A 12,195-nucleotide genomic window follows, 5' to 3' on the forward strand; every position below is an offset into this window, starting at 1 on the left:
TAGAGCTGGGCTGGGGTGAGAATGGCCTCTGTAGATTAAGAGAAGATGGGGGAGTGGTCCCCAAATTGAAAGTCAAAGGCTGTTTCCAAAGACGGGGGAGGCCCCAGGAAGGTGAATGACTGATGCTCTCTTATTTTTTTCCCCCACTTATTTCAACGTCCATGGCCAGGCCAGGAGAGCACTATTGGAAGTGGCTCTGCACTTGGAGAAGTTATCCGGCCTCTCCCACTCCCTGCTGACAAGCCAGAGACTCTGTCCACCAAGCCCACCTTTCTGTCAAGATCTGGTAGCCCAAGATGCAGATTTGAGTCAGACGTGAGTCCTGTCCTGGTGGGGGTCACCCTGTGTGTCTTGGCGGACTCGACCCACCTTTTCTCCCTGCCCCCCTCCTCCCTCTCTTCCTCTTGGCTCTTCCCTTCACTCCTATTCATTCCTGAGCCAGGCTTTGATGCCAGGATGTGGGGACCCTGCCATGATCATAAATGTGAAGTCCCTCTTCCTGGAGGTGGACCAAGTCACATTGAGCATGAAGCTAGCACAGCAAGACACCCTGAGTCTGGGATGAGCTGGGGAGCAGCCTGTCCTGGTGCAGATGGTCCCTCTGAGGGCTGCTGGTCTGTGGGTGTTGCGGGTGATTCTCTGTGGGTGAGAAGGACCCAGAAGCTGCCCATGTGTGTCTGGACAGGAGGTGGAAGGGTAGGAAGGGAGCTGAGGCTGTGGGCCACAGGACATATTCAGGTTCTTGGAGAGGCTGAAGGTGAGAGCGACATGGTCTAATTTCTGTTTAGAAAGATGTCTCCAGCTTCCAGGGGGAGGGAGAGAGCAGAACTGTGAGGGGAGGGTTCATGTTGTCACCCAGCCCTCACTCCCGCCCCCGAGATCACTGCAGGAGTCACCCGTGGGTGTTGTTCCCATTCTGTAACCCCCTCTGGCCATGTCCCCCCAGTCCCTGCAGTTTCTAGATGCCCATGTGTGGTCTCCTAGCAGGCAGAGCAGTGTGTCCTATGAGCCCACCACTGCCCATGTCTCTTGCCTTAAATTAGGTTGGATGTGGCCCTCACCTCAAGCCTTACTTGGTGATTGAGGACTAGGTTCTTTGCAGTGCCCTTCTGTGTGAGCAAGGGGGTATGGGGGCATCTTGGGGGACAGCACAATCTGAGGCTATTCCCCCCAAAGTCCAGGGAGACTGTCCGAGGGCTTCCCTGTGGGTTGTAGGTGTGAGATGCGACCCTTCCATCATCAGTAACCCAACACTTCTCTGTGTCCCCCCAGATGGAGAATGAACGGAACTCCAATACCTCAAAGCAGAGATACTCGGGGAAGGTCCACCTGTGTGTCGCCCGCTACAGGTGAGGACGCTGCCCCTCTCTGCACCTGTCTAGTGCCTGTGAGCAGGGACACTTTGGAGCAGATGAGGTGACAAGTCCGGGATGGCCCCATGAGCTGAGAAGGTCCCTTGTCCACGCTGGGCTCCAGAGGATGAGAACTCTGGTGGGCAGACTGTGGGTCACATGTCAGCTTCTGGGGGCTGCAGGAGCAGCAGAGGTTTCTCCTCTCCTGGCTCTGGAGGCCGAAATCTAAAGACCTGGAGAAGGGCCCTTCCTCCGCCTCCCAGCTTCTCAGAGCTCTGGATGCTTCTGGGTGTGCAGCAGAGTTGCCTACCTCTGTCCTCACATGGCCTACTCCCCACATGGGTGCACCCCCCTCACACAGATGCCATCCTTGGGGGAGAGCCCCCCACTCTAGCGAGACTTTATTCCATGATATTTGCAAAGACCCTGTTTCCAAATAAGTCACAGGTGCAGGGGTTAGAACATGAGTATGCCTTTGGGGAGGGCACACGTCAACGAACAACAGGCAGCAGACTGAGTCGACAGGGTTACTGCTGTCTGGGGCAGCCTGTCAGTGGCTCTGGTGTCCTTGCTTGCTTCCCAGCACCCCAGGATGCATTTGGCTGCAATTACAGTCACTCAGGCGATCTCTCCTTATGGAGGGCTTTGGTATTCATGCTCACCGAAAAGTGACTAGAACCAGCTTTGTCACTTAAAACTGTCAGATGAAGGTGAGTGGATGTGGGCTCATGCCTGCCCCACCTTCCTTGCCTGTGTGCAGGGAAATCTCAGGCCACACCTGCTGCACAGACTCGTGTGGATTAACTGGAGCAGGCGGAAAGCAGGCAAACCTTCAGTTCTTCATGCTCTGTGAGAACCTGGACTTTCCTCTCCATGGGTGCTCCAATGCTGGGAGGACAAGGCTGGCCCAGAGCAAAGCTGACAACATCACAGAGGCAGATACTGAAGCCTGGCATTGGGCAGCTAGGGTCCCCCCGTGTCCTGTCTGCACACACAGCTGTGTGGGAGCTCAGTTCAGGCAAAGGTGCAGATGCCCCATCACTAGATCCTCAGTCTTTGGCCGTGTAGGGTGGGAGTGGCTCTTAAGTTTAGCTGCTCCTTATTTTTTTGAATGCCTTCTACTTTTGCCAGTGAGAGCTTCTAGAAGCCATTATGTTTCTAGTAGCCAAGATGCTGATGAGTAGATGTCCCTCTGATGATTCACCAGCTACCCGTTCTACCAACGCGAGCCCATTTCTGACATTTGGGTTACAGAAGTATCTGGTGGCCCCTGGGATGTAGGCTGCCTGATCAGAGGGTTGTCTCACCCCCAAGTGAATGCTAGCTATACCTAAGTGGGCCTCACCCATCACATGTCCCTCTGTTTCACTGTCCTGAGGGACAGCATCACAGTGCTGGGCACACAGGTCCCAGTGGGCATGGCTGGGTAGAAGCTTTTCCTTGCTGTCTGTGGAGGCCCCAGCACCATGCCCTTGGCAAGGCCAGACTGGTGCCCTCTGAACTGGTGTCAAGATTGCCCCAGGCTGCGCCTGGGTGAGCCATACCCCTCCCTTCCTAATTCCAGGCGTGGGCCAGTGGCGCTGCCACATGCAAAGTGTAGTGTCCATTTTGTGGTATTGCTGGCTCTTGAGATCAGATCCAAACCAATGTTGCCCCTGTGGACCTGCACCTTTGTCTTCTCAGCTCCCTTAGATGACCCTGATCACTACCTGTGGGCCTTTGCACATGCTGTTCTCACTTCGGGAACTCTTTGTCCCCTTACATCCCACCCTGAGCTTTGCATTCCAGGCTTATCTGAGTCTGTTCCTTACGTGGATTATCACCTGTGCTGACGCATATGTGGTCAGATTGTCCATAAACCTCTGGACTCTGGTAGTGAGGGACCCCAGTGATTTGATGTGGCTAAAATCACATGAGATAGGGAATCTAGGTCCCCCCTACCACTTTATAGCTTATGACTTTTCTTATTTTCTTTGGCCATTAAAATTGGGAATACTATCTTCTCTGTTTTCCTAAGTTTTAGTGGCCATCAAATAAAACATAATACATGAATGTGTGAGTAAATTGCCTAGTACTATTAATGTGTGAATCATTACTCTGTTGGTATTATCATGTCACAGTTTCTGGCTATCTTCTCCAACTATTAGTAATGTTATTTATCTTTTTAATTGAGGACTTTGCTGTTATTATAAATTCTTTAGCCTTTTATTTAGAAAGTCTCAAATTTATCTGAATTTGTGTTATGTGCTTAATTTTCCACATTGGCCTTGACTTTTAAAAATGTTAATTCTAACACACTGAGGACTTGAGCATCTGTACTCCTGGGGACAGGGCCGGCCGGGTAGGGTAAAATCATGACTCTTTCTAAAATTCCGACACTTTGTTTGTATTTGTCTCTTCTACCATAATTACACGTTTCCAGATTAATAAGCAAATATTAAAAAGATTGAGCCTGTTACTTTCAACAGGTATCATTTAGTAAAGGTGGAATTATATGCTACTTACTGTTTATATATTTTTTTCAGCTCATAGTATGACATTCTATACTTCTACCTTGAGAAATCCTGTGTCATTTCCTTTTTGATGGGTGGACAGTATCCCATTTTTAGAACATTTTGATAGCACATACCCAAGACCTTAAAAGTGTACATTGTTTTGAGAAGCAAATGTATTTCTTAGGATTAGATTAGGCAGAAATCATGAAGACGTGCAAAGATACGTTTATAAAGGCATTTGACGCAACCCTGGCTGTAATTGTCAAAAGCTGGAAGAAACACCAACGTTATGCCCAACGTGAGGACACAGGTTTGAAAAAGTATGTTAACCTGTTGGGTGGATACTGTCCACCCATCAAAAAGGAAATGACGTGGGATTTCTCAAGGTAGAAGTATAGCATATCGTATCATGAGCTGAAAAAATGTATAAATAGTAGGTACCATGTGATTCTGCCTTTACTAAATGATACATGTTGAAAGATAACAGGGTCGATCTTTTAAATGTTTGCTTATTTGGAAATGTATAGTTACAGTAGAAGAGACAAATGTGAACACAGTGTCAGAATCATAAATATGTCATCTGATAGAAGGGACGCCGAGAATGTGACGTGGGCTGAGAATTAGTCTTAAGTCTGTGTGAGCAGCAGTGGCTGCATTTTCAGCCTGCAGGGGACTGACTAATCCCGAGCTACTGCCAGGGTTTCACGGGAGCAGCAGGGTGCCCACCGGCACTCTGCTAGACTGTCCCAGGCGTCTCCACCCAGTTCCCCTGATGCAGACCTTGTGCTTTTCTCTCTAGCTACAACCCCTTCGATGGGCCCAATGAAAACCCGGAAGCCGAGCTGCCTCTCACGGCGGGAAAGTACCTCTACGTCTATGGGGACATGGACGAGGATGGGTTCTATGAAGGTCTCTGCGGGGCCCTGACGTGTGCTGGGTTCCTGGGCCTCTGCTCCGCTCCTTACCCACTCGCCAGAGTTCCTGGTCCCCCCCTCCTTTAGATGACCAGCAAGAAAGCTGAGCAGCATTTCCAATTTCTATCTGCCAGCGGACTCCGTGCGTGTTCTGGCGTGTCAGTCTCCACAGAGCTTTCCGGCAGCTATTTGCATATATGCGGGGCTGACGGACCCTCTGCTTCCAAGGGGTCTCTCTTGCTTTCATCTTACAGCCCCCAGACCCTTGGGGTTTCCTTGTCAGTGTCCTCTTCTATAGGACCAAGTTCCTCTCCAGGGGACCTCACACAAGAGTGGCTTCTGGAAGTTACAGAGAAAGATCCCATGGCTGTGAGGCTCTGTTGTTAACTTAGGGGTCAGTCCTGTGTCCTGCCTCATCAGTCTCTTGGGTCCCCTCTCATGATGTGAACTCAGGAGACACTAGCCCTCCCGCCAAAAGGCCTCTCCTGTTGTCGCTTTCTTAGCTTGAGGATGGGCATCCAAGTTGTGAGGTCCTCGCTATGGTGGAGTGTTACCCTAGCCGGGAGGGGGAGTTAGCATACGTATACAGATAAATGAACCAGATGGTTTCAGACCACCATGAGCGTTATGGGGAAAACCACACTGGGTGATAGAGGAAGGTGGATCAGGTTATTTTAGATTGTGGGTGTGGAGGTGACATTTGGGTGGATTCCGTGATGAGCTGAGGAATCCCAGGACAGTCTTGTTGCTTTGCCTTATGGTCCTATCAGGGAGAGGTGGGGAGAGTGCTGCCAGGGTCAGGGCTCCTGCCTGATACCTGGGTGATGGCCCTGTCCTTGTACCCAACAGGAGAACTCCTCGATGGGCAGAGGGGTTTGGTGCCCTCCAACTTTGTGGATTTTGTCCAGGACAACGAGTCTCGGTTGGGAAGTACGCTGGGGAATGAACAGGACCAGAACTTCATCAACCATTCCAGCATCAGCTTGGAGGGGGAGAACATTCTGGACCTCCACTCGCCCACTCACATAGACTCGGGCATCACGGACAACAGTGCGGGGACGCTGGACCTGAACATTGACGACATTGGAGAAGACATTGTGCCTTACCCTAGGAAAATCACCCTCATCAAACAACTCGCCAAAAGTGTCATTGTGGGCTGGGAGCCCCCGGCAGTACCGCCGGGCTGGGGAACCGTGAGCAGCTACAACGTGCTGGTAGACAAGGAGATGCGAATGAGTCTCATGCTGGGAAGCAGGACCAAGGCCCTCATCGAGAAGCTGGACACGGCTGCCCGCACCTACCGCATCTCTGTGCAGTGTGTCACAAACAGGGGCAACTCTGACGAGCTGCGGTGCACGCTGCTAGTGGGCAAGGATGTGGTGGTGGCACCCTCCCACCTGCGGGTGGACGATGTCACGCAGGTCTCCGCCCAGCTCTCCTGGCTGCCCACCAATAGCAACTACAGCCACGTCATCTTCCTTAACGAGGAGGAGTTCGACATTGTCAAGGCTGCACGGTACAAGTACCAGTTCTCCAACCTCAGGCCCAACATGGCCTACAAGGTGCGGGTCCTGGCCAAGCCCCACCAGATGCCGTGGCAGCTGCCGCTGGAGCAGAGGGAGAAGAAGGAGGCCTCCGTGGAGTTCTCCACATTGCCCGCAGGTGAGCCTGTGTCCTTCCGTGGGGTCCCTGAGGGAGAGGACACTGGGCATTGGCCTGCACGTGGGGAGCAGGGGTGAGAGTACACAGGGGACCCGCATGCCACCCAAACCACCCTTGAAATGCCTTAGAGCCACCCAGGAAGCACACGAGCCAGTCAGGGTGTACAGGTGTGTTTGAGTGGGGGAGTACCAGACAGGTGGTTGATCATATTTCTTTCAGCACTTTTATCATCCAATAAAAGATGGGGAAAATGAGTCCCTCCCAGGGGACAGAAGAGTGACATCTTCCATACCATGTTCTCCCTTGAACATGTGTTCCTGGAGCAGAAGAGGGGTGGGAAAACCCACACCCCTCTTAGAATTGTTTCTTTCTCATTCTTTCTATTTTTTTAAAGCATATTTATATGGATTATCTAGAAGAAATGAAGTCCCATTACAGAAGTGACCTGGGGGCCTGGGCACTCTGACAATGAGAACTGCAATCCCCAACTCTACTACCCTCCCTTTCCCAGGGAAGTGGTACCCAGAGAGAGTGAAATGTGGACCCTGCTATGGCCTAACTCTGATTGTCTGTTGTGATCATTGCTGGGTCCCAGACTCACAGCCTTTCTAGGCAGTGACTGAAGCCTGAACACCCTGCGGAAGAGCAGGGGTCGTTTCGGAGACAGTATTCCAGGGCACAGCTGGGCTCCTTTAAGGCCCTCCCTCACCATGTGAGAGTCCCACACTTCCCTTGGAAGCACTTGTTCCCACACCTTCCTTGGTAGATGTCTCTTTTGTGTTTTATAATTAATCCAGCCCTGTCCCAGATGAATTTGTCAGTCACTTTACAAACTATTTAGTTTTTTCCTCCCGCATCATTTATATGTGAATCAGTAACTCATCTAATGCAAGGTTGGCTTCTTAGTGTGCAAGGCAGATTGTACGTCCTTGTGCTCAGGCCCAAGCCCCTGGTGTCACAGGCTGGCAGGAAGGCTTGTCTGAGCAGAAACTAAAGTCTGAAGGGCCAGTACATGTGTGTTACATGGTGACTTTTGATTTTCTGCCTGACTGCCAGCTACTGGGATGGGGAGGACCTTCTGTTCACTGGAGCTGATTGTAGAGCCTGTGCTCAGTGCTGGGGACAAGAACTCCATGGGGACTCAGAAGGAGCAGAGGAGCACATCCCTGGGGACAGTAGAAGAGGCTCCCAAAGAGGCTGACACTGAGATAGGGAGATACTGGGCACAAGGGAAGGTCTTTGGCATAAGGGAGTGGAGGGCAGGTCCCATGGAGTGTCCAGGATAGCAAGTGACCTGAAGGGATGTGCCAGTGTCAGAGGGAAGCAAGCATTTGCTAGAGTTTATGCTCAAATCACATCACATGTTCTCCCACTCCCCCGCAGATGAACTTAGGTATTGCCAGGACACGTGTGCTGTTCCTGTACACTGGTGCATGGTCTCCTATTGGTCAGGGCCCCCACAGTAACAGAGCCAGGAGGAGATACATCTGTCTTGGGAAGGACCATCTATGTCTCCAAGTGATCAGTTCATGCACAGGTCTCTCCCAGAATCACCTGCACAGACACACCCAGAAATGTACCGTGGTGTCCACACTGTCTTGTGTAGCTACAGAGAGTTTTTGATTTTCATTACTGAATTTTATAGTAAGAAAACACCAAAGTTGCTTTGTTTTGTTCTATTGACTTGTTTCCCGCTATTACAAATAAAGAATCTGGAGGAAATGGTTACTATTTCACCAGTAACCATGATGTTGCTTGTAAAGTTACCGTGAATGACCTTTATTGGATTATGGAAGTTTCTTTCTATTCCTAGTTTGCTGAGAGTTTTTATCAAGAGTGTGGATGAAGGGCGGTGCCTGTGGCTCAGTGGGTAGGGTGTCGGCCCCATATAACAAGGGTGGTGGGTTTGAACCTGGCCCCGGCCAAACTGCAACAAAAAAATAGCCAGGTGTTGTGGCGGGTGCCTGTAGTCCCTGCTACTTGGGAGGCTGAGGCAGGAGAATCACCTAAGCCCAGGAGTTGGAGGTTTCTTTGAGCTGTGTCACCATAGCACTCTACCAAGGGCAGTAAAGTAAGACTGTCTCTACAAAAAAAAAAAAGAGTGGATGAAATTTTTGCAGGTACTTTTTTCCTATCTGTCAAGACATAAATACAGCAGTACCTCCATAGCTGACCACCTCCCTAAGTTGACCTAATTTTCATAGATCAGATATGCACCACATGTATGTACCAGTAAGTAGACCTAGTTCCTTACGTTGACCTCCATATGTGAGGAGCTTGTTACAGTCCCTTGGGTGGTCATTTTAGAGATTCTACTGTATTTTTTCAATTAATTTCAGTTAATTACATTACTTTGAAATTCCAAGTCAATTTTGCATGTCTAGGATTGAAGCCCACTTAATCCTGATGTATTCTGTGTGTGTGTGTGTATATATATATATATATATGTATATAGCTGGACTAGACTTGCTAATATTTTGTTGAGGATTCTTACATCTGCCTTCATGAAGAATATTAGTTTCTAATATTAGTTTCTTACAGTGACTTTTGGTTTTGGTAACAGGGCTGTGCTGGATTCATAAATGAACTGGGGTGTTCCGTCATCTGCTGGTATCTGAAGGAGTTTAGTTTTATCAGTGTTACTCAACTCCTATGTTTAATAGGATTCACCAGGAAAACCATCTGGACCTGGAGTTTTCTTTGTGGAAATGTTTTAAAATTACAAGTTCAGTTTACTTAATAGATACAAAGTTTGGGGATTTTCTATTTCCTCGTTTGTCTGGCTTGGTGTGTTTTTTAAGGAATGTCTCTATTTCAACAAAATTACCTAATTTATTCTTATAAAATTATTTATAGTATTACTATATTATTCTTTAAATTTCTTTAGATTTATAGTTAGGTTTCCTCTTGAATTCTTATTTGTAAGTTATGCATTGTTATTTTTGATACGAATTTATTATTTTGTTAATGTTTTCAGATATCTTTTAGGTTGAATTTTTTCAAGATATTTTTTGGTTGAATTTTTTATTTGGTATCTTGATTTCCATTCATATTCTTTTTTTTCTATTTAAACTCAACATACTATTCTATTCTTGATTTCCATTCCTATTCTTTTTTTTCTATTTTGGACTCAACATACTTTTCTATTCTAGCTACTCTAGCTGTCCTTTTCATATAAATAAGTTAAACTAGTAAGTTTCCATTAAAGCAGTGCTTTACCTGTAGCCGATAATATATAGTATATTTTCTTCCATTATCATGCAATTTAAGATAGTTTCTAATTTTCCATAGGAGCCCTTTTTAAAAAAAATACTTTATTTACAAATAGGTTAATTAATTTCTAAATATTTGAGGGTTAAAAAAATACATTACTACTACTGGTATACGTTTAATTCTTTTGTGATCAGACAACCTCTTCTGTATGAGTTCAGTCACTTGAAATGTATTGACACTGACCCTGTCTGTGGTCTACTTTGGTGAATATTTCAGACGTGTTTGAAAAGAATGTGTGTTTTGTAGATCTGGGGTGGTGGTCCGGCCACACAGACTGAGAGCAGGTGAGGAGGTGGCTCCACAGAGACGATTTGGGATCGCATTTCCCAGAAAAGGATGAATAAATGCTGAGTTTAAAAAAAATTGCAGCTATGCACCCTGGTAACTGATGCTCCCCCCACCCCCATTTCTGGCTAGCCTTCAGATCTCCATCTCTTCTACTCTTCCTCCCTGGAGGCTCTTTTGGTCTCATACCAGCGGTACAGGCAGAGCACATCTAATAGCGCGTCTGCCGAGCCAGACCCTGCAAACATCCATTCCTTCTTACCCCCTCCCAGGTCCTCCAGCCCCCCCACAAGATGTCACCATCCAAGCTGGGGCCAGCCCGGCCACCATCCAGGTCTCCTGGAAACCACCTGTGCTGACTCCCACTGGGTTGTCCAATGGAGCCAATGTTACTGGCTATGGCGTGTACGCAAAGGGGCAGAGGGTAAGTCTGGCTCTGAGGGGTGTGAGCACTTAGTGTCTAAGTGCAGCAGGGTCTGAAGATGTGTGCTCAGGGGAGACAGGTGAGGGGTGATTCTTGGAGCATCCTCAGGCCCCACCCTTCCAGCTAGAACACATCTGTATATTGGGATTTCTTCATCCATTTTGGGCCCCTTCCTCCTTTCTAGCATTTTCTCTCTCTCTCTCCCCTTACTGAGCTTCTTGCTTCTCTCTCCTTCTTGCTGAGCTCCTGGCATTTTTTTTCTCTACCCAATATTTAAAAATTCATCTCCAGGCTCACACCTCTAATCCTAATACTCTGAGAGGCTCAGGCAGGTGGATCCCTTGAGGTCAGGAGTTCGAGACCAGTATGAGCAAGATCGAAACCCCATCTCTAAAAACTAGCCAAGCTTTGTGGCAGGTACCTGCAGTCCCCGCTACTCAGGAGGCTGAGGCACGAGGATTGCGGGAACCCAGGACTTTGAGGTTGCTGTGAGTGATGACACCATGGCACTCTACCAGGGCATTAAAGTGGGAATCTGTCTCAAAAAAAAAAAATTCACCTCCTTCAAGTATTCCAATATCAGAGCCTTCCCCATCAGTGCCTGGCTTATTAATTTCAATAGACCAGTCGTAAGCAAGATGTTACCAATGGCCAAACGTGAGTCCCTCCTTGGAAACACTGCAGAGTTTGAATAGGTGACTAGGCCTTGATGCCAAGAAACAGGGGCATCCCAGTGCTCAGTGGAGGGGACCCACATGGCAGTCCTCCATTCCTGCCTATCCGGAAGCAGAAGCGTCACCCTTGGGGAAGACTTGAGAAAGCTTCTGTGCCTCTTGGTCTCCACCAGCCTCCCCTTTGGGAAGAATCTCAGTACCCCTGAGTGGCCTCTGGCTGCCCCAACCACCTCCTGTGGGCTCTTGGCTCTTCCCTCTGTGCCCTGCGACATAGGAAGCCTCCAGGACAGGCTTCAGCCCTCAGGGCCCATGTCGGCCTCTGCCCAGGGTGGTAAACTCAATGTCAGACACCTCTGTGGCCCCTGCATCTATTCTGAGTGGGTCCAGAATATGGGAGATGAATGGTACTGCAGGTCAGCTGTTCTAAACTTTGCCAGCCCGTTGAGGCCCCCACGCCATGCAGTGTGGCTGCACTGGGCTGTGGCTGGCCCAGTTGGCCATGGGGCCTTGCTGGGGGCCGGCCAGCAGGCTGTAAGCCGACTCTTTCTGTGCAGGTGGCTGAAGTCATCTTCCCCACGGCAGACAGCACAACAGTGGAGCTCATGCGGCTACGCAGCCTGGAGGCCAAGGGCGTGACTGTGCGCACCCTCTCTGCGCAGGGGGAGTCGGTGGACTCTTGCATTGCTGCCATTCCACCTGGCCTCCTGGTGTCCCCACCCCCACACCCAAGGACTGCTCCTGCAGCAAAGCCACTAGCCAGTGTTGGGGCCCCAGATACCAAAGATGAACACTTGGGTCCCCACGCCACAGTGGATGATTCCTGGGAGCAGGGCCGCACCCACGCCCCTGTGCATGGGCACACATTGGAACCGCCGGGGCTGCCTGGCTCAGGGAGACGGTCACCCTCGCCCAGCCGGATCCTGCCACAGCCGCAGGGGGCCCCAGTGTCCACCTCTGTCGCCAAGGCCATGGCCCGGGAAGCTGCTCAGAGAGTGGCCGAGAGCAGCAGGGTAAGCTGGGTTTCCCCTTCAGTGGCCCCTCTAATGCTGGAGTGGATTCTGTCCTTGAACCCAGGGGGCAGCCAACAGTACATGCATGAGCACTGCCTTGCAGGCT

At 49.5% G+C, this 12,195-nt stretch overlaps 1 protein-coding gene across 6 annotated transcripts in view; it reads left to right on the forward strand.

Moving 5' to 3' along the window:
• Window positions 1-12,195, forward strand: part of RIMBP2 (RIMS binding protein 2) — a 65,724-nt gene that overhangs the window by 20,459 nt on the left and 33,070 nt on the right. For all 6 annotated transcript variants that reach the window (XM_023508484.1, XM_023508481.1, XM_023508482.1 and 3 more), the window contains 6 exons: window positions 170-315; window positions 1,273-1,349; window positions 4,647-4,756; window positions 5,611-6,423; window positions 10,254-10,405; window positions 11,634-12,089. In XM_023508484.1, the coding sequence (XP_023364252.1) occupies window positions 170-315; window positions 1,273-1,349; window positions 4,647-4,756; window positions 5,611-6,423; window positions 10,254-10,405; window positions 11,634-12,089 (1,754 nt within the window). The remainder of the gene's footprint in view (window positions 1-169; window positions 316-1,272; window positions 1,350-4,646; window positions 4,757-5,610; window positions 6,424-10,253; window positions 10,406-11,633; window positions 12,090-12,195) is intronic.

The sequence above is a fragment of the Otolemur garnettii genome, unplaced genomic scaffold (assembly GCF_000181295.1).
Source record: "Otolemur garnettii isolate 467f Iridium unplaced genomic scaffold, OtoGar3 scaffold00250, whole genome shotgun sequence".
Lineage (NCBI taxonomy): Eukaryota > Metazoa > Chordata > Mammalia > Primates > Galagidae > Otolemur > Otolemur garnettii.